Genomic DNA, 23,101 nt, shown 5'->3' on the forward strand with positions numbered 1-23,101 from the left:
ATTAGAGATTTAAAATTGGAAATGCTTGTCAAATGTTAGGTCTGAAAATAAGGTATGTTTGTCAATTACTAAAAAAATGTTTAATATTATCCTAGCGAGTTATACCACCCGGTGCTCACTGTCGAGTTAGATTCGTTTTTCATTATAGTGTCTGGGCAATGCATTTTTTGCGGACAAAAATAGTGGAGTTGGGTAATTAGGATAGGTTTTTTTTCGTTTCTTAATATTTTGCCTAATTAGATAACCGTGGCCTCGACTAAAATAGCAATGGTAATTATTTAAATCACAATCAGGAAATACGTGATTTTGGTGCCAACAGTATCCATCTTACCCACAGTGCTATATATCCGTGACGAACGAAAAATGGTATTTCTTGAATGAAGGAAACTTACTTTATCTTCGCGTGGCGGAAAACGACAGCCGTTATAAACACGGATGTTCTGTTTCATACACCTCGTGCCAGATTACGAGTTACCACGTATGTTACTTTGTGGGTGATTTCTTAATTCTTAATTACTATTTATCACTTTGCTTATGGCCATGGGTTATATTCATAGCGCTACACCAAACTTTACCCTCTGGTCGTCTGTCGTTTCAGGTGTATGTACACGAAAACAATACTTTCTGGCTATAAATGACCCAACACTGAAGTATAACAAGTTGTTTCTCAGGTTCATGAACATGGTAACTTCATTTTCAGTGATTGAACACAGCAGTGGAACGGAAGGAAAATAAACGAAGAGAAAGAAATGAAATAGGATCGTCAAACAGAACGGAGGTAAAAAAAAAACGATTGAACAAAATAAAGAAACACGGTTTTCATCGACACGATGAACATGCAAGATTGAATTGATATTATTACAAGGATTTATGTGTGGGCGATTTTGCTAAGAATAATATTATTCTTTTATATGAATATCACACGCATATATATTTATGTGTGTGTATTAATGTGCTATTGTGTTATGAATGCCATGCATCAGTTTTAGTCAATGTTTATGAAGTAGAGTGGGGAGAGATGGGACACCTTTGGCACATAATATCCAGATATCCTAATAGCGTTTTAAACAATTAACGATCTATGGTAGTCGTGAAAATACAATTTCATTATTCTTTGAATGTTCTTTTTTTCGAGAAATGAGAAAATAAAATAAAAAGGTGTCCCATCTTCCCCTACCCTCCTATACAAGTGATATTTCAACTGTCCGTTATACGAGAGTCGAAAACCGATCTTCACTCCCGCCAGGTGTCAGTGGCGAGTCGCAAAGCGCATCAAGGCGCGAGTTAATGGAATCCACGCTGCTGAAAGCTTGTGGGAGCCGCAATGACATTGGCTTGGAAGAATATTTTTCCCCTTCGTCCGGACTGCTGTCCGGCGGTGTAGGGAGTGAGGTCCTGCAGTAAGCTGGAGGTGGACCGATCATAATACGGTTGTTACGATCTGTGGTGAAAATAAAAAAAATCATTACACACAATTAAATGAATGATTGAATGTAACTTATTTATCTACGCGTGACGGGGCAATGTCAGTTGTTATAACACGGGTGTTCTTTTCCATACGCCTCGTTTTGTATATTATTTATAGCGTGTATTAACATACGTTTTAATGTGCTTTCTATTGTGTTAACCATAATATTATGACATTTGTTATTGTGATTAAAGTGAAAAATTTCTAATATAGTACCGTAGGGTAATATGAATACAGTCGGCATGTAATATCAAATATTTCCTAATCGTGTTTTTAGGTATTTATAACAGTCTTTTAAAATCGTAAAGATATACAGTTATATAATTCTGTAAATATTTTTCATTTACTACCAAGTTGGACGATGAAAGCAAATAAAACATTAAGTTAGAGGAATTTAAATGCAGGTACTTACCACGGTAAGTAAATGCAAGGTCGTGTGGAATGTTGTCTCGTGACGTCATATCGTGTGACGTAATTATACACGGAGGCTGCTTTGGAGTGATAGCAATGCCAGTGTTGACCACATCTTTATACGCGGGCAATGCACTATTGGTTTTGATTTTTGTCTGCATTTGCGGAATCACTGGCCGTGTTCGCTTTCCAGTGTTTCCCGATATTAATCTGACGGAACCAAGAAGCGGTTTGTGTTTGTGGTCGAACCAGATTGGGTTTTTATCCGAGAGCACTGTGTTGTCGGAGTTGACCCGGTTTCGCTGCTGCTGGTCGAGGAAAACGCCTTTCCATGAAGGCAGTGATTCACAGCTGTAGTTGCGTGCATTCTGGCCGCCATGTGTCCCCAGTAGAGGGCGCAAGACAGGTCGTGCACGGCGCGTTTCGATTGGTTGATTTAAAGTTGGGACTTCGGTGTCAGACTTTCTCATTGGCCGACCGTCGTTTAAGTTTTCGGAAATATTTGGAGGTTTACAACGTGGCATTGGGATTGGTGGATCTACTGCCGTGCTTTGGAAATCAACTATTGGGATGTTACCTGGAAAAAGATAGTAATTTAGCGTTTTCCATAAGCTCATATTTTAAAGATTAGTTTTTTTTGTAGTTTGTTCGCATATAATATGGTACTTTAATGTAACCTGCTTAATCCTATTGCGTGGCCGGTAAACGACAGTCGTTATAACACGGTTGTTTTTTTTTGTTTTATACACCTCGTGCCAACTGCAATAGATAGTAGCGAGGTCTATGCTTGAACAAGATATAATTAAATTCTTAAACCGTTTTGGTCAAATAACCATATATTAGGTTGAGGTAAGATGGTACATGTTTACATTCTCTTTTATCAACTTTTTTGGTAAAAAGCAAAACAAATATAAAACTATATATATCCTCACAAATTTAAAGGGAATTCCTAATTGTTAAAATCTTGATTAGGAAATATGGGATATGATTTGATAACGATATCCATCTTACCCCAAGGTATGAACAATACATATGTAGGTTGCCATGTATTTTCATAACTACCTTTATTGGAGTTATCTGCTTCGTTTTGTTGATTATCTTTCTCAAAAACTTTCGCAACTTCTTCGTCGGTTTCCGACATACTTAGAATACTTTCACGATTTTTGTTTCCTAAAAAAAGTAATTTATTAAAACATTTTGTAATACTTTTTTTTTCTATAGTAGGACGGGGGAAGACGGGCCACCTTTAGCACATAATATCCAAATACCCTGATCGTGTTTTAAAAAATTAACAACGTTATATATTGGGGAGCCGTGTGGAGGTAGGCTATGGTTTTATAATTCTTCGATTGTTCTTTGTTTACTACAAAATGGGACGAGAAAATAGAATGAAAAGGTGTTTCATCTTCACCACCCTACTTCAATAGATAGTAGATACTGAAATATTTATATTATATTGTTTAATTTATTATTCATGATATAGAAACAGTTTAATCATATGCAAAACAAGGTAACATCATTTGTTTTGCTTAAGATAATAAGGTACGTTGGTGTTTTGGAAATAGTTTATAAGTACTTTAGATCACATGAATAAATGTAACTTACTTTATATCCTCGCGCGTGGCCGGAAACAACAGTCGTTATAACACTGGTATTTTGTTTCTACACCTCGTGCCAGCTTACGAATTATACCACGAATATAACTTTGTGGGTAATTGTTTTTTTATTTCATATTCCTTATGAATGGCTAACAATTTAGAAAAAACCTATTAGTGGCCACTTAGTTAGAGCAATTGTCATTAAGTGTCTTGCACAAAGACACATATATGTGTATACGTTCACAATGGTCGCAGTGATGAGCCTTGAACCCGTAAACTTCTGGGTTAGAGGCATGCGCGCTAACCAACTGTGCCACGGCGGAGCTTTTTAAGACAATAAATTCAACCGAGCGCGTGTTTGTTTTTAAAACATTATATTGAAAATAAAGACAATATGTTTTGTATTTACCTGTGTTGTTATGTGAAGCATTGGAACTTGACGATTGTTTATTAGATTTGTATGACCAAGTATCGCTTGCAGAGAAATCGCCATTGTATGAAAGCAATCTCCGTTTATTTAGGTTGGGAGGAACTGATAAAAAAAACAAATGGTTAATATGAACAAATGGATGAATTTAACTTTTTTCAACGTATTTATCCTCGCATGGCGGGGCAACGATAGTCGTTATTACACGGGTGTTATGTTTCATACACCTTATGCCAGCTTATAAGTTGCTATACGCATGTAACTTTGTTGATGATTATCAAAGTTAATGTTATTTAAAATCATATTCTATACAAACCAAACTTACCCGTGTGTACGTCATCGGCCAAGAAGGGCTTCAACTCTTCTCGTCGTGTTACGTCACTCTTATGACGTACTTTCTCGTATTTCCGTCGGTTTGGGGAAAGATTTTCTGCGCTTCGTGTTGCTCGTCGTAGATTGTTGTTCGTCGGTTGTGATGGTGGTAGAAAGACATCCTGTTTACGTCATAACCGGTTAGTGACGTCATTAAAAAACATGATGTGACGTCATAAAATCTATGACGCCATGAGCTGTCGCGTTAAAAATTGGTTCAGCTCTTACGTCTTCGCCTTCTTGTCCGAAATCGAGAGGTGTCACGTGGTCATAGTTTCGGTCACGCTTGGATGAAGGAGGATCTTGTTTGGAATTTGAGCCGAGTAAACTATCCGCCATTTTCTGCGCTTCTGTAAGAGAAGATAGAAAAGTTGAAAAAATATAAAGTAGGGTGAGAAAGACGGGACATTTTTAGCACATAATATCAAAGTATCCTGATCGTGTTTTAAACAATTAACAACGGTCTATGGGAGTCGTGTGGATATAATTTTTAGAATGTTCTTGTTTATTTCCAAATGGGACGAGTAAATAGAATGAAAAGGTGTCCCATTTTTCACCACCCGACTCTATAGTAGGCTGAGGTAACATATACGTTAGCACATACAAGAAACAATATCAATTCGTTATTTGTATATACATATATATATTACCTTTCATACGTCGGTGCTTCTTCATTTGCTGTTTGTACCGATAACGTAGAAGAATAAGAAGAAGTAAAATCACCAATCCAAACCCAATCACCATCGGTACAACGTAATGTAGCAGAAGACCTCCTTTCCCACCCTATGTTCATGTATAAAAGTTAAAATGGAAACAATATCAGGCTTTAGTATTAAATATCTGAAAACAAATAATAACTCAAATCAATTTCCGTGAAGTGTCTTCAAGGACACACACGCCAACAACGTTATAGCAGCGTCGAGCTTCGAACACACAACCTCTGTGATAGAGGCGGGCGCTAACCACTGTGGTACACGCCAACAAGCTCAAAAGTAAAAATCGTGTTCATTACCTTCAACGTTACATCTGCCAACGTCATCCCAGCTGCGTCAAGCGTCGCAACGCTATGTGTGACGTCATTGCACCCAACTACGTTACATGAAGAAATACGAAGCTTGTACCACGTGCCCGGCTGTGATGTAATAAAGGTTTTTTTACAAAACAATATTTAAAAAAAAATCACCTACAAAGATATATACGTGGTAATTTATAAGTGGGCACAAGGTATATGAAACAGAACACCCGTGTTATAAAGACTGTCGTTGTCCCGTCACACAAGGATAAATAAGTTACTTTTATTTATTTAATCAACAGACAGTAGATTAAATGGTAACCTAAATAAGTTTTTAATAAAGTAGCACACACAACAATCCATAAGTATACAGGCTAGATGTTTGGTTTTATGGATCAACTCTGGCCCAAATCATAAGCCCTCACACATAGAGAATCGAATCCATCCTTTAATAATCTAGCACTTTCAGTATGGAATTCCAGTCTATTGTATATGGGCAAGATTCCTATCAGAAGACCTATGATTTGGATCAGATTCGACCAATTACCCCAACACTCAGGGTGGAATTCTATTCTATATGGGCAATAACCTTGTCAAAGGGAACCTAAAGGATTTAGGCCAAATTTGGCCAGTTGGCAATCACCCATAGAGTTAGTGTAGAATATACGCTGAGATATGCTGGGTTAAATATGGGTTAAATATGGGTTAAAAGTGAATCAAGTTTAAAAACAATACAAATTGAAGCCCCCACTTACGTGCAAATCGTGCAGGGGAAGTTTACGAAGTGACGAAACAATGATCTTTGTTTTATTCATTGTCCGCGAATAATTGACGCTTCTGACGTCACCCGAATATTCCAAGGTTATACCTGTGAGACAAAATAGAAGAGTAACATGTTGTATAGTAGGGTGGGGGGAGATGGGAGACCTTTTCATTTTATTTTTTTCGTCGCATTTGTTAGTGAACAAGCGAAATAATTTTAAATTGTGGTACTAATTATTGGAACCCCTATTTTTTTAGAAAAAAAAAACAGAAATTAAATTGTTATGAAATATAAGTAACATGTATTACTTGCCTGTGATTGGACAACCACCGTTATGCCAGGTTGAAAGGTCAACCATCATTGAAGTTTGATTGACAGATGTCACCAGGTCTTTGACGGATGCTATTACTGGGGCTGAAAAAATGTAAAATTTATAACGACATGAACAAAAAAGAAGACGATTGGGAAAATTATATCGTTTGAAGGCCATTAAGAATATTGTATTGGGGGTAAGATGAATACTGTTAGCACGTAATACCCCATGTTTCTCATTCATGCTTTTTACAGTTAACAACAACGCTATTTTAAAGTCGTGAGGATAGGGTAATTTAGTTCTGCAAAAAGTTTTGTTTAATGGGACAAGAAAAGAGAAAGAAATCACGAACCATCTTACCCCAATCTAACACAGCAAAACTTTTTTTCAAGATTTGCCGAAAAAAACAAACAAGAATAATAATTTTACCTTCGCCAATCGTTCTTCCTAATAAGGTGAACACGTGACTTTCACCAACCGGGTTGACGGAAGTGACGTTGAACTCGTACCAGCTCCCGCACTCTAGCGCATCCACGTGGTAAGGTTGAAACTGAAAAATAAACATTTCGTTCTTATAATTAAAGCAAATTTATTTTAGCACAAAAGGGAGAAATATTTCAGATAACTTATTATTATGTAATTTTTTTTCAAATAAAGATTCAAGCAAAAGATTCAAGTAAATATGATGACAGCAACGGTAATAAATTATGCGGTAAAATGCCCGGTAATAACGCTATGCGGGTTATAGTTTTTATAAGTAGGATAAATAAGGTATTTTAGGCGATAATGAAATAAATTGCATCATTTTTTCCCCACTAAGTTTTTTATAAACTTTCTAATACAACTTGGTTCCAAATACACTGAAATAAATTTTTATTTTTAAAGAAAAGCGGAACGAATAACGGAATAAGTCATAAAATAAATTACCTCTAAATTCCTGTCGCTTGACAATTTGATTTCGTGTTGAACCACCGTCTCTTCTACGTCATCGTGACGTAGTGCTTTGTATTCCAGAATGTATGACGTCACAGGCAGTCCACCGGTGTTGTTCGGTTGGAAAATCAAGAAACGAAGAAAGTTGCTGCCGCGTTCCACGATTGTGACGTCACTAGGGGGGTCGGGTATACCTGGGGAAGGGATAATGACGTCACAATGTAAGGTGTAGAATTACGTCGTTTTCAGTTTTTTTTTTAAACATATATTTAATTTATCTTTTTTCGTATACAGTAGCTAAGATAATGCAATTAAAACAGCCAAGAGAAGGGAATTGAAATCAAAACGACAGTCGTTAAAACACGTTATGGGTAAAATAGAAAACACACATATAGAAACCCATATACTTAGTTCAGTTGAAGGCACAGCAATCTACTTATAATGCACACACTTCGTTCGTAATGAATATTTAATGAGCGTTTAATTATGTCTGCACCCGACACTATGTTAAGAAATTCCAGAACACTAGGACAACGTAAAGCAAACTAACATGTGCTACAAATAGAAAGTGACTATTTTTTATTTGTTTTTATTTTTATTAATTTTTTTTTGGAGGGGGGGGGGGCATTTTTTTAACTAGTATATCATATGCTTAATATTCACATCCGGCCAACTAATTCCTAAATCAAAGATATAGAACAGATTATGCTTTTCGATATAAGTTTGTATGTAAGCAAGAACAAACACAAAAACAGACGTAATAGTAGTGTAAAAATTGGTCTTATTTACACAACAACATACATATTTCATAGGTATACAACAATATATATCCTAATCTACCATATATATCGTATTATGTAATGCGAAGAAAAATAAACTTACCGTGTACTATTAATCGTGACGTCATGGAGTGTTCACCGAATTTATTTTTAACAAGACAAGTGTATAGACCTGCGTCTTGTTGTGACGTTACAGAAAAGTGGAAATGGCTGACGCTTTTGTTCAATTTTCTTGTGTTATGAGTTCTGTGAAAAGCAGAAATTTTGAATACGAATGCAATTTATTTATACCCGTGTAGTGCTGGCACGGAAACAAAAACGACAGTGATTGTAATATGGGTGTTCGGTTAGGGTTCTAACAACCAAAAGACAACCCCTAAGTGGCCTGATGTAATTGCCGTTAAGCTTCTTGCCCAAGGTCACACGGCCACAATGGTGACAGCGACGAGGTTCGAAGCTGCTATGCCTTATGGGCTACAAGCTATCACATTGTCGCTTCGTCGACAGTATTGCAAAATCACGTTAAATGTGGTGCAGATTACGACTTAGGGGTCAAAACTGGGCTATAGGATAAAATTAATCACAAACTGGCAACAGCAGCAAGATCCTAACAAAAATTTCTACCCGAATAAATTAATATATAACAGAATTTCTTTTTATAATGTTTTATCATACCCTGTTTTGGTTACTGAGTTTCGGACTGTCGTCCAAATTCGCGCGCTTTTGGTTAAACCAATCAGATTTCCATCCTTGTACCACGTGATATTCAAACTTCCATCACCACGTGTGGCGCAACGTAACGAGACAGGCTGGCCTGAGCCTATTTCCACCAAATTGCTAAAGTTGGAAATTCTTGCTGGTGCTGTAAAAATAAAGAGCGTGATTAAACAACAGTGATATATAAGTTATAGCTAATGTGGGAATAAAATTTAGTAAATTTTTTTAATATAGTAGGTTGGGGTAAGATGGGACACCTGTTCATTCTATTTTCTCGTGCAATTTAGAAGTAAATAAAGAAAATTCAAATAGTTATAAAACCGTTTCTTCACGACTCTAATAAACTGTTGGTAATTGTTTAAAACATCGTTGATAATTGTGACCATGATATTTGGATATATTGTGTGCTAAAGGTGTTCCATCTTCCCCCACCCTACTATAGTAAAAGTATGGCGAAATTTGTTGTGCATTATTAATAAAAACGAATAAAAAGCATAGCCTGATAAACATTTACCTCAAAAACACAATTAAACGGTCAAAAATTTGTAACTAATTATAATACAGTTTGCAATAAAATTAAGACAAAAAATTCTTTTTATCTCATAAAGATGTTATAAGTTTCACTCACCGTGTGCTTTCATAGAAATCATATTATGATCGACCCCAGCCATGTTATTGGCAAAGCATTCGTACAAACCATCATCGGCGTAACTGACGTTTCTCAACGTGAGGTAACTCGTCAATTTTAACGAAGTTACATTCCGTGTTATGTTGCTGGTAGGCACGAAAACCTTACCCGATACGTCTGTTGAATAAAAAGTTGCATCTTTTAGGCCCATTTAGAAAAATTTTCCTATATGTAAATTTTGGTCAATAATATAGTACTGCGGGGTAAGTTGTATTATTGTATATTATTAGCACATAATGTCCAATATTTTATAGTTGTGTTCTAAACAATAACATTATAGCGTCGCGATGAAGAGGTTATAAATTTTGGTAAATATTCTTGTATACTACCAAATGGGACTTTAAAGATATAAAATCATGATGGGGGAAGATAGGACTTCTATTCTTTATATTTTCCTCCTCATTTAGTAGTAAATAAAGGACATTCAAAGAGTTATAAAACCGTATCATCACAACCCCATAAACCGCTGTTAATTGTTTAAAAACACGATCAGGATATTTAATTATTATGTGCTAAAGGTGTCCCGTCTTTTTCAAAACTACCATACTTGCAAAATTATTAACGTTTGATCAGGTAATTCATAATTTGTTAAATGAACCCGTGATTTAAAGCACTTGACACGCATGTTATTAAAGAAAAGAGAAAAATCATAATTGTCACACATCCATATAAAGACATCAAAGCACTAAAGATTTAATTCCGTGTTTTCGACACTTCTAATTATGTTCAAGAATTATGACGTAAGAATGAGATTTATGACGTTTACTTACCCACGTTGTACTTATACCACGTGACTTTGGGCAATGGAAATCCTCTTACGACGCACGACATTGTGACGTCACTATACAGCGCGACAGTAGCGGGCAATTTTAGGCTTAGAATCGAAGGTGGTTCTGAAAGTTTGAGGTGTAGAGTTATATAAATGCAAAATGAACAAAATAACACATACAATCAGTATTTTTAAAACACCTAAAAAATCGTATGTTGTTTTCTAATATAGTACGATGGGGAAAGATGGAACACCTTTTTATTTCATTTTCTCCTCCCATTTGGTAGTAAACTAAGAACATTCAAAGAATTACAAAATCGTATTCTCAGGACTTTCATAGACCGTTGTTAATTGTTGAAAACACGATCAGGATATTTGGATAATATTTTCTAAAAGTGTCCCATCTTACCCCACAGTACTAAAATAAAATATTGTTAAGTATGTAAATTTATTTATGCAAATAAGGTACCTCTGACTATTAATTTGGTGTGTTCTGATGCGGAACCAGCACGGTTGCTCGTCACGCATGAATAGTTTCCCGCCATTTTCAAACTTACTTGTTCGATTACCAAGCTTGAAATCCTAAAGATATAAACAGAATATTTACCACTTTTACAACAATATAATCATTAGGTATAAGTTTTTACCAGTAGCCAAAAAGATAATGCGTAAATATGTGCTGTACAGTGCAGAATTCGTGGGACACTGCTGTATAAGCACACATATTACTGTCTTTGCCCTTTGTATTTACCCTTGAAAACACTCATTTTTGTGGATTTAGATAAACATTAGTTACTTACTAACCATTAGTTTACGATTCAAGGCATATACATTTACAGTTATAGGCATGCATTTATAAGGTATATTTATACTTTCACCAAACAAAGAAATGATTCAATGAAAAGATGATTTTGCATAGCACTATACAAGCGCGTTTAGTTCAACACAATAAAAAAACAAACAAATAAATGTATGCGCCTTTTAATTTTCTTTATTTCTTAAGTTTCAATAATCACTAAATTTTACCTTTGCCCCAGCGGAAAAATTTGCACACCCGAATCCTCTGTTGTGATTGGCTGACCGTTTTTCACCCATTTGAATCTGATTGGTTCATCGTCTTTTTTCACCGAGCACGTCATAATTACAAGGTCATTGACCTTATAAGCTTCTTGGTTAAGAACTATCGGACCAATGACTGGGAGTTCTGAAATGAAAACAGATTAAGTTAAATGAAAGAATGCAACCCATTTATTCTCGTGTGACAGAGCAACAACAGTCACAACACAAAGTTGCTTCAACGCGGAAGTTTGTTTTATATATATTCAAATAGTGTTCTACTGGGTTTATGTGAGGAAAAAACTAACAATACATTGCCCATATGCATACCGAAAATTACATTACAAGAAACATTACTGTAGACCAGGAAATCTCAAACTGTACCCAGTAAAACATTAACCAATTAAAACTAATTTATTTTCATCGTTTTTAACACTTTGTGGTGCAACAAATGAAACAGAAAACCCAGGTTGGTCACTATACCCTAAAAATTCTTATGTGTCTCAAAACTTACCAAGAACAGATAACTCTGTCGTCATCGTCGCTTTGACCTTGTCATGACCCTCAACCTGGCATTGGTACTTTCCCTGATCTGTTACTTGTACGTCACGTATGTGTAATGAGGTTCCAAGTGATTGAATACGGTTTGTGAAAATTAGGGGTGTCCGATGAAGCCCTGTAATAATATGAACTTTAGGCTCTTTAACTAATGTGTTATCTATATTGGTCATGGCGTGAATTACAAGTTAACTGATAGGGTTTATACTGTACACGGTATAAATTAAAAAAAACATTTTTGGACGTATAAGAGTGTCTTATTTTTGGGAGAGCCCATTATATAGTATAGGGTGATAAAGGACAGGACACCTTTAGCACATAATATCCAAATATGCTGATCGTGTTTTAAACAATTAACAACAGTCTATGAGAGTCGCTGGGAAACGGTTTTATAATTATTTTAATGTTCTTTGTTTATTAGCAAATGAGACGAGAAAATAGAATGAAAAGGTGTTCATGCTGCCAATGCCATATACATTTAAAAATAATTTACGTAGGGGTATTTTTTTAACATTAACAAACTCAACAAAGTAAAGTAAAATTTAAAATGGTTTATTTACCCGTGCGTTTAAACCACGTGATCGAACGCCATGATGCGGAACCGAGTACAGAGCACGTGATCGTGACGTCAGATCCGGAAAGTACTTCTCTTGGGGGAAGCTGACGAATTGACATCGGACCTAAGACGTTATAAATGTTAATGTACATGAAAGTATTAGGAGTATAAACACAATATATCAGGTTTAAATAAATACCCTTCAAAGTTACATATATAGTGGAGTGTGGGAAGACGGAACACATTTAGCACATAATATACAAATATCCTGATCGTGTTTTAAACAATTAACAACAGTCTGTAGAAGTCGTGAAGATACGGTTTAATAATTCTTTGAATGCTCTTTGTTTACTACCAAATGGGACAAGAAAATGGGATGAAAAGGTGTTCCATCTCCCCCACTCTACTATATGTATAAAGTGTGCACGAGGTGTACCAGAACACACATGTTATAACGACTTCATTCATTCAAAATTTTAAAATTATTTTATTGCCATTTTAGATATTATAAACCAAGCTGGTAAATTCGGGAAAAATTATTGGCTGATATTTATTATACCAGCAAACTATGTTCCCGTGTGTTAAACTCTTTAAAACATAATCAGTGTCTTGGTGTTAATATAAAGACTGCTGAGAATTCATTAATACTTATGTTATGGTTCGATGTTAAACTCTTTAAAACATAATCAGTGTCTTGGTGTTAATATAAAGACTGCTGAGAATTCATTCATACTTTTGTTATGGTTCCATACAATTCCATATATGTATATATGTACGACAGCTAGGCGACAATAAATAATACGTGCTGCATTATTTTATGAGCTGGATGCATATCATGCACAAAAGCGAGTCGTGAATATTTTATAATGTAATTGATTTTACTGCGGGGTAAATAATAAATAAGACTTATTTAACGTGAAACGCGCATGACAGGACGAATGGTGAAATGTATGATTTTAAGCCTTTAAGGCATGATATATGCTAGTAGGGTGGGGTAAAGTGGCTCATGTTTTCACACATCATCTATATGGTGGTAAACAAAAGATTAACAACACAATTTCATGATCGTCTCCCTATGACTGAAAAAGTTATAATAATTGTAAAAAAACACAATTCTAATTTTTCACAACAACCGGAAAAGATTAAAAGTCTGACAAATGTGTTGAACTTACAAATATATATAGTAGAATGGGGGGAAACGGGACACCTTTAGCACAAGGTATCCAAATATCCTGATAATGTTTTAAACAATTAACAACGGCCTATGGGAGTCGTAAGAGCACGGTTTTATAATTTTTTGAATATTCTTTGTTTACTAACAAATGGGCCAAGAAAAGGGAATAAAAAAGTGTTCCATCTTCCCCCACCCTACTAAAGTTTAAATCCATTTTTAAATCCTACAATTAACGACCAACTAAATAAAATATAAATTGTTACCTTTTATTACAATTCTTCCAGCATGTTCTACTCTTTCTCCTCTGGCATTGGAAGCAGAGCAAGTGATGATTCCTCCGTCTTCTAAATTGCTCCCTACCACTCTTAATTCTCCAACTTGATCCCCATCCTCCCGGAAGATCACGGAGGACACTCTACAACAAAAGATATTATTAGTATGAATACATGTGGAACTACATGTAATGAAACTAAATGTATAATACTATGGGGTAAGATAGGACACTTTAGGACATAATATTAAAATATTCTTATCGTGTTTTAAACAGTAACAACGGTCTATGGGAGAGCTACTTTGGTACTATAAGGAATGAGGATACAGGTTATTAATTCTGTCAATATTCTAGTTCGGTGCTCTACAAACTTTTATGGGTTGGTGAACCCCTAAAGTTGTTGCGGCGAACTCATGCACCCCTGATTGCTTTAACGTAAAACTAATGACGTTTCACAATTCCCAGTGATGCAAGATATAGAATTCATATAAAAAACTATAGGAAAGTGGCTAAATTGGTTAAAAAGTTTAAAACTAAATATTATTGCTAAAAATTGTTGAAGTTTGTGATGCATCCTTGTATACCATTTTGCACTGGTGCACCTCTGGCATATTTTGGTGCACGCTGGGGTGCACCGTGCACACCGGTTGAAGAGCACTGTTCTAGTTTATTAAATGGGACGATAATAGAAAATGAAAACGTGAACCATTTTACCCCAACCTAAACGGTATAAAACTATGAAGTATATGGAATTTTTGAAATAAAACAGATGTCATAAAATCAAAGTTTTGTTAATTTAAGTTCATGGTCAAGTTAAACCATTACGTTTTTTATAATCAATTATTTATTTGGATTGATAGATATTCCTAAATTGACGCACTAGGACGTAATCTGAAGATGTTGTGATGCAAAAAGCTTATTTTTTTAAGGAAATAAATGAATTGTTGATCGCACGAGTTGGGTGTGATTCACCACAAATATTTTTTACATCAGATTGCAATAAAATTAAAAACACGAGAAATCCCGACAGTAATCAAACCTATTGTGACGTGTGTCGTCGTCATTTGATCGTCCAACACTTCGAGATGTCTTTGTCTCTGTCGAAGTACTTGGAGTATATTTATAGATCGATAACGGGGTGAAATCGCCCCCAATCCTTGCTCCACCAACCCCCGTTGCTTCGTCAGTCTCACTCCCATTATTCAAGCCAACCGCAATGACGTCACCGTCTCTTAACCAGCTGATCGTGACGTCGGAGTCGCTACGGAATCGACAGCGGAGGGTAAAGTTCGAATCAGGGTCAAAAGTCATTGGAGAATCGAACCCGGATGTGACGTTCAGGTTTGCTTGAACTGGGAAAATAAAATACGAATTAAAATTATATTTCAGAAAAAAAACACATTAAAATAAAACTAAAACTCCCGGCTTAAATTTCGCGTTTTTTTAGAATAAAATGCTATGGAATCAAAAGTGCGCGCAGTCATAAAATGGAATTACATACTCAGCACCAGTAGTAAGACCTAACTAATATGTTTAAGCCAAACTTTCTACTGGTTACTAGCTAAATAAAATACCCACAATCTTGGCAGCATTTCTTAGTTTTGGACGCACATCATTAAACATGATGACATCACCAAGTACTTTGATAATATGAATGTTCCGGTATATAATCAACTTGTTCACCGACTCGTAAACCATATGTTCATATTAACGCGCAATTAATTTCTCTTTCTGTCTGACTGAGTTACCCAATTTAAATCTCCGATTATTTAATCTACGATTAAATTCAAAACGAAAATGTAAAACCGAGAGTCTTGCAAATTTTAATCGGCTGAAGATTTTTTTTTCGTTTCCGATTTCACTTAAATAGGATTTGAAATATTACAAGAGAATCGTTTCCATTTTGTCTTGTACATCAGCAAAATATAACGTGTAGTAGGGTGGGTGAAGATGGAACAGCTTTTCCTTTTTTCTATTTACTTTTCCCATTTTGTAGTAAACAAGGAACGTTCAAAGAATTATAAAACCGTTATCACACGACTTCCACAGATCGTTGTTAATTGTTAAAAATACGATCAGGATATTTGGGTATCATGTTCTAAAGATGACCCATCTTACCCCACAGTACTATAAACCTATAAACACGTTTTAAAACATTACAAGTAATTCGTTTTCGTTTTTGTCCATGGGACTCCATGAATCAGCAAAATATAACGTATTGTTTCGTTATATCGAGCCTCGGGATTAAAACGCGTTTAGAAAACATAATGAAATTGATTTCCAATGTTATTAAGATATCGCAAGGTTGAAATACGATAACAATTATAGATTTTTATCTCAACTATTTTGAAATGAAACTCATTTTCTTTGAACTGGTCGATGAAACTAGACAGATAATCAACTCGTTTTCCGTAAAATATGGGTCTGGTTTTCCGTAACAAATGACACAACTAATTCATAACAATAAGTTTAAAAATAGGAAACAATAAATTTAAAAATTAGGGTCAGGGAATAAATATCTGTAGAAAATATTTTCTGTGTGGTTTTTAATGCATTTAATTAGTACTGCATTCAAAGTGAGCTGTCAGTAAATTGAAAAAAATGTTTAAAAATAGCTCCTGTATTTGAACTAGTTAAACGTAAACTAAGGCCGGTGTTTCGTGTTGAACTGCGCGTTATGACCTCGTTTACCCCATTGTTGTTTGACTGATGTGTGACGCCGTGGCCATTGTCCCTTGCGTTTGGGCTCTTTGAACATTTAAGTGCATGTGGTGTCGCTTGTGTAACTGCAACGTGACGCCCCCATAGACCCCATGGGTAACAGGGTTAGGGGTAAGCTTGATAACAATAGCTCGAGAAATACGACCCAGTGAGAAGCTTCTGGGAAAATCTAATTGCGCATGCGTGAAATATTTCTACCGGTCCTGCTGCTGGGAACTTAATTTACTGCAAAAGTTGTTTGGGTATAGATAGCTTTATGTTTTTGTTTCATGGTTTTATTTCAGGAGACATTTTTCATTTTTTGGTAGTAAACAAAAAACGTTTCAAATTATAAAACCGTATCCTCACGACTCCCATAGACCGTTGTAGTTGTTTAAAACACAGTCAGGATATTTGTGTTAAAAATGCTGATTAAATTAAACATGAAACGAGGTTAGACGGTTGACTTGCTTATCTAAGGACCAATAAATAAATGTGTTCATGTGTTGGTTACGAAATGTTTAAAAATATCCAAAACGGAAGCTGTTACGGTTGCATAAATACGAACAAATGGCCTACTGTTTATACGTGTCGTATTTACGAGTGTATGAACACTTTATAAAAAGGACTTTTCGGGACATTTTGCTAAATTAGCATTCCAGACAAGTTCATTTTCAGGTCACAGTCGTTCTGTTTTAAATTATTTAGGGCGGAAATTCTGAAAAAATCGATCGCATTAAGCATCAAAATACACGCTTGTAATAGGTTTAGATTCATTAAAAATCAGGCGATGTTGATGTGATTATACCTTGGCAATGATTGAAAAACGACGACGTTTCAATAACACGGGACATATGTTTTCCTTTTACACTCACCATATGCTGTGGAAGAAATGGTCGCGGCAAATGGCCGTTAATGTATTGTACGTGTGTGCTAACTAGACGTTCTGGTATATGATCCTATTACGTAAACGTCTGGCATCGATGGTGCGAAAAGCGAGAAACACAATCGCGCACTTGAGGCTAAAGGGAAAGTTGACATGCCCCATGTTTACAAAATACGAAGATAAGGAAGCGAGAATACGGCTTCTAATCGTGGCGAGTCGAAAATTGGTTTCTGATTGTTTTAAAACATATTTGCGTGGAAAACCTTGGTAGATTACGCCCGATTAGTAAAGGCAACGATAATTTATTTTTGTTCCTTTTCAATTACGTTTCGCTTTTTAAAGAAATAAAATCTCGGGTTCCGTTTTCAATGCCACAAATCGACTTCTACAGATCGTTATGGAAAACTTGAGTCAGTTTTAAATCCGTCGCCTTGACACGGTCGGACAGGTAGCTGTCCATGCTTATAATTACAATTCTCCCCGTAATTGCTGTCAATAACTTGAGTGGGCTTTGGGGAATATAAAATGCAATCTGTTGCAGTGACAACAGCAATATAATTGATATTGACAGACGCGAAGTGAAATAATTCACTTTTCCAACGAAACACAACAGTTTAGCATCTATGTCTAGTCTGGTACATGCTCTCTGTTTTCCGTATTAAAAAGTTGACATTATTCGCTATAGTGGAAATAATCGTTATTTAATCGTTTTGAATGACTCCATGCTCGCTGCCGAGTTAGCGTTTTTATCGCCTACTACCCACAATTTATGTTGTAAAGTAATAACAAATCATGCTGAGTTGCTATAATCAGGGTAATGGGTTTTGTTTGAAAAGGAGGGAACCTTTATACCGATAAGTCACCCACAAAGCAAAATACTCGGTAACTCGTAAGCTGGCACGAGGTGTTATAACGACTGTCGTTTACCGGGCACGCCAGCAGTAAGTTACATTCATTCATTCATAAGCTGCCAACTCACTGCGTAATATACTTTATACACACATTGAAATAAGCAGCGCTTTAAAATATTATGGACAATACTGGGCAACATTGATTGTTAAATATTTAAACACGTTTAGAATTTTCACATCAATACTAAAAAGCGACGCCGTACGTCATTCGAAGTGGTAAAATAAATATATTTACCAAGACATGCCCAGTCTGGTTTAAAAAAACTGATAATCTGCAAGTACTCTTATATAGCGAGCAACAATGTGGTATATATAGTACCGTGGGGTAATATGGATACCGTTACCACATATATAATATCTCATATTTCCTAATCGAGTTTTTAACAATTAACAACGCTCTCTTAGAAGAGCTACGGTTATATAAGTCTGTTAATATTCTTTGTTTACTAATGGGACGAGTAAAGTTAACGAAAACATGTCCCATTTGACCCCACTCTACTCCATAGTAGGGTGGGGAAGACGGAACACATTTAGCCCATAATATCCAAATAATCTTATCATGTTTTAAACAATTACCAACGACTCATGGAATTCATGAATATACGGTTAATTTTATAATTCTTTGAATGTTTTTTGTTTACTAACAAATGGGACCGGAAAATAAAATGAAAAGGTGTCCCATCTTCCCCCACCCTATTATATATAACTTTGTGGGTCTTTTGAACCTGGTGTGTTTTGGTGACGATAAAAAGCTAAAACATACTCTTACCCAAACATATATACGCACAGTACAAGTCATAACTCAGTTACCTTAGAAAATTCCCAGTTTTACACGAACGTGCCAATAAGCATTATTTACTTAATAGACAGACGATAGACATTTTAGGCAAAATTTTCGTCATAATATGTTTAAATAAAGCGCCACAAAATCAATAAAGTTGTTGTAACGTGGCATAGATCATTTTAATATCAATCAAACTTTTACTTACCGCAAATTATAATTGCTGATGTTACGATTATAAAGTACATGATCGTCATCTTTATAACATTCCGTCCTGCCTAACCTTGAAGCTTAATTACTGGTTAATGTCGCTTCTTTTGCCCGAGAGGCCCGATTAAGCATTAAAGCATCACTTAGTCGCTCTTTCTTGTCAAAAATTCCTACCGGTAAGACCTGAAATATGTGATAAAATGATGTGATTTAATTTGCTAAAAAATAAATTAAATTTTAACCACCTACAAAATAACTCAAGTTAAGGCAATCTGTTTCTACTGATGGTATAATATACGACTGACAACGTAAGTGTTTTAAATGCGCTGAACTGACAAAACTTGAACAACTTATTGTACATAACTGCTATCATTGAATGAATATACAGTTTTAAGCACTCTTATACAAAGGTAAATATGATACAGGACTGTACGATACGAATATTAATATCGATTAGTTAAAGCGATAAGACCACGGAATGTTACATTGTGAACGAACAAACTTGTCCGTTGAGAGTGTATTGTTGACAAATCATTCAAAGCATGGTATTTATACGTAGAGGCAGGTATATAAGTCGTATAGGCTTTAAAGTGATTGCTTTACTATATAGCTGTATACGACTTATGGAAAACTTTATTTAAACATTTGCTTTGCCATTATCAGAAGCTTTTGAACAAGTCTTGACTGAATTGTATCTTATTTACATAAGTCCGCGCAAAGTAGACCATTCCATAAACCAAACTTATGAGTGCCTTTTTGATAATTACAGTTTTGGATATTGGTAAAATTTAAAGTAAAATTTTATGTGAATGTTTTGTTATTTATTGGATATCCATGCAATCCAAAAGCGGTCACGAATTAAGTACAACTTCAATTCAACCGTAACTACGCCACAGTTAAGACATTTATTTATTTATTCCGTAACTTAAAACCGTAGCGGAATAAATTGTGTCGTCAGGTAGCTTATTACTTCTTGACAATGTTTTTAAATTTACCCCTTGAACGTCAAATCCTTTTTCAAAACACTGTACTAGAATTACCCTATACCGCTTTGACTGTCGATGTTTATGACTATACAGTATACGCCGTTTACATTCACAGCACGTTTTTGGCGGCCACGCATTCGATACTCGACACACGTGGATAAGGTCAGCTAATATCGCCCTATTACTTTCAATTGGCCTTTTGGTCCTTTCATGTATAGCAATCAATATAGTGGGGTAACCCGGCAACTTTCGAAGATCATGCCCGACGCATATGTATGAATAATTAATCCCTTCGTTCGCCAATTTAATTCCAGCAACGCCGCGCCACGCGAATTCAATTAAACGACGCCAGAAGAATTTCTCGTCTGCGCAGATTTCGCAAGATTTCTTGTGACGACATTAATCCTCATTATACGTCATAAATACTGATTTTGCTGCGTCAATGACTACGATATGGCGAAATTAGGCAGCAACTTCGCACGCAAGTTATACGAACGTTGTACGATGTACAGTATAGGTTGGGTTAAAATGGTCAATGTTTTCAGTCACATGTTAGGTCCCACTTGGCACTTGCTAGTAAATAAAGAGTATCTATAGAATTATATACCATACCGGTATCCATCTTGCCCGACACTGTACTATAACAGTACATCGTACAGTTCGATACAGTTATTTTAAACTTCCATAAAACAATCCAATCATACGAAAGATGTCGGCCATACGCATTTATTTGTACGAATGTAAGCTGAAACATGCGCCGTCCGTTTAATGTTAAAGTGAACACTACACAAACGAATGTCAAACACGCAAATAATAACACGACACAGCCACGGGCCGTTTAACGGCTTCCTAATACGTAGCAAGCCATAACATATCACAGGTCTCTCTCTATTGGGAACTAAAACTAAAACGTTGCAACTTACACCAAAGTAACTTAAACTAACATAATCTGCGTCAGACGCTACTACAATTATAACTGCTACAAATTTGCTTATAAACTGCAACGTATATGTCGCTTTTTTACGCCTGACATATTGTAACTCTAAAAGCAAGTCTAAATTTCACCTAAAATATGTGAAAGAGATTCTAATACACTGTACTGTAACTTGCGCCTTAAAAGGTCAACTGATTTATATATATCTCAATCATATCTTCAGTAAACGGCAATCGGAACTCCTGTGGGAACCTCGCATCTGTCGAACACCTTTTCCTCAAGTCTGCAGCAGATTACGTTACCTCTCGCGTTTCGAGACGGCGCGTTTTTCATCACTCGCCAGTTGCCGATGGGAGAGCGCTCTCCTAGCAACACCTGCCGCATGAGCTCGTCGAAATCTGTAATCAACGCGCTATAGGTCTTGTACACGTGCTTTTAGAACGTAGAGAAAACGAAATAATATGCGGAACCGAAGAATGCGAAAAAAAGTTCGACTTAGGGAATAATAAATTGAAAAGTATCATTCCAAGCTTTTTTGTGAACTTTAATATATATGTATAAATAAATATATATATTATGGTTTTATTTTCTTTTCTCGTCCCTTTTGGTGGTAGACAAAGAATACAAAATTATATTAGCATATCCTCACGAAACGGTGTTGTTAAATCTTAAAACACGATTAAAAAATATGTAACAGTTGTGCTAGCAGAATTTATCTTACCCCACAGTACTAAATTTCTCAAAATAAGATTCTTGTTTACATGCCTGACGTCATCAATCTAAAATTGCGCCACGAACTGTAGAATTTAGAGATGGCGCAAGACAATCCATCATTCCAATCAGCGCTTTTCTACGAAGACAGAATGTAACACGACCCACACATTTCCATACGACCGAAAAAAATCGAAAATCTGTTACTATTGCAACACAAGTTAACTATAACTAACTTACTAAAGCTATGATCCTAACTTCCCTTTTCATTTTTCCTTTGATTTTTTCTCATATATATACAATCAAGTTACATGAAACGCATGGGATTTTAGGACGTTGTCCAAATAAACGTCCAACTACCGACATACTAATGTCGTAGTTAAGTATAGCTTAATTGTGTTTGTATAGCCATTCCCCATCACTAATTTGCGCTCAAAGTACGCTATTTTATAAAATTCAACTTATTTTTCTCATGGGTAAAACTATATAAATATAACGAAACGACACGACAAATAAAAAATATGTACACACAGTTAGAATTTACGAGAATAAAGTCTATATACCTGTCTGCATGCTTGGTGCCATCAATATTATAATTCAATATATTAAACCAGGACCATTTCACCGTCGTAATATCGATCAATATAAACTTGTGGTTAGAATTAAAACATTTCAAAGATTAACACATCTTGTCCAGGGTCGCATATACAATACCAAGATATGTCGTTCGTAACAATATCAATCAAGCACCCGTGTGGATATTCCATTGGGCATTAACGCCTTTGGCCCGAGCTTTAAAAATATTTAAACCTTTGACCAATGACCTGTAACCTCTACATAAGCAACTGTCCAATCGCAAGTCCAAATACGGCAACGGCCTTGTTGTGTTGCGAAGCTTTAATTAATTACGCGTTTAAAATCGAGCGCGCAAAAATCTTTTCCTCGAAAGAAAAATTCACAACACAGACAAAAGAATTGGGAAATGAATCTTTTAAAAAACACATCTGCAAAACTCTTTGCCACATATATGAAATATAACTGGCCAGACAAAACTAAACTCTACAAAACTATAGCATGATTTTGTAAGTCTGCATATTGAACTTTTGGCAATCAACCT

The 23,101-nt window shown here is 35.6% G+C and overlaps 1 protein-coding gene across 1 annotated transcript; it reads right to left on the minus strand.

The window, feature by feature from the left end:
* Positions 1-652: 652 nt before the first annotated feature.
* On the minus strand, positions 653-19,532 carry LOC100181533 (Down syndrome cell adhesion molecule-like protein 1 homolog). The gene is made up of 23 exons (XM_009863425.3): positions 19,352-19,532; positions 14,905-15,217; positions 13,858-14,009; positions 12,425-12,544; positions 11,821-11,982; positions 11,277-11,454; positions 10,720-10,832; positions 10,252-10,374; positions 9,422-9,598; positions 8,752-8,938; positions 8,180-8,322; positions 7,292-7,491; positions 6,794-6,914; positions 6,364-6,465; positions 6,044-6,156; positions 5,289-5,408; positions 4,927-5,059; positions 4,505-4,626; positions 4,230-4,398; positions 3,887-4,009; positions 2,942-3,049; positions 1,881-2,456; positions 653-1,441 (listed from the first exon to the last, which is right to left on the minus strand). The coding sequence occupies exons 1-23, from the start codon at positions 19,398-19,400 to the stop codon at positions 1,209-1,211; spliced, it is 3,837 nt and encodes a 1,278-aa protein (XP_009861727.2). The 5' UTR covers positions 19,401-19,532; the 3' UTR covers positions 653-1,208.
* Between the last annotated feature and the right edge of the window lie 3,569 nt (positions 19,533-23,101).

This window comes from Ciona intestinalis, unplaced genomic scaffold (assembly GCF_000224145.3).
Source record: "Ciona intestinalis unplaced genomic scaffold, KH HT000137.2, whole genome shotgun sequence".
In the NCBI taxonomy this organism is placed as follows: Eukaryota; Metazoa; Chordata; class Ascidiacea; order Phlebobranchia; family Cionidae; genus Ciona; species Ciona intestinalis.

Coding starts and splice junctions, on each gene's coding strand:
- LOC100181533 (XM_009863425.3), bottom strand. CDS start 19,400: ATGACGATCATGTACTTTATAATCGTAACATCAGCAATTATAATTTGC. Junction 4,627..4,926: donor GAAGCACCGACGTATGAAAG/GTAATATATATA, acceptor CTTCTCTTACAG/AAGCGCAGAAAATGGCGGAT. Junction 3,050..3,886: donor TGCTTCACATAACAACACAG/GTAAATACAAAA, acceptor TACTTTTTTTAG/GAAACAAAAATCGTGAAAGT.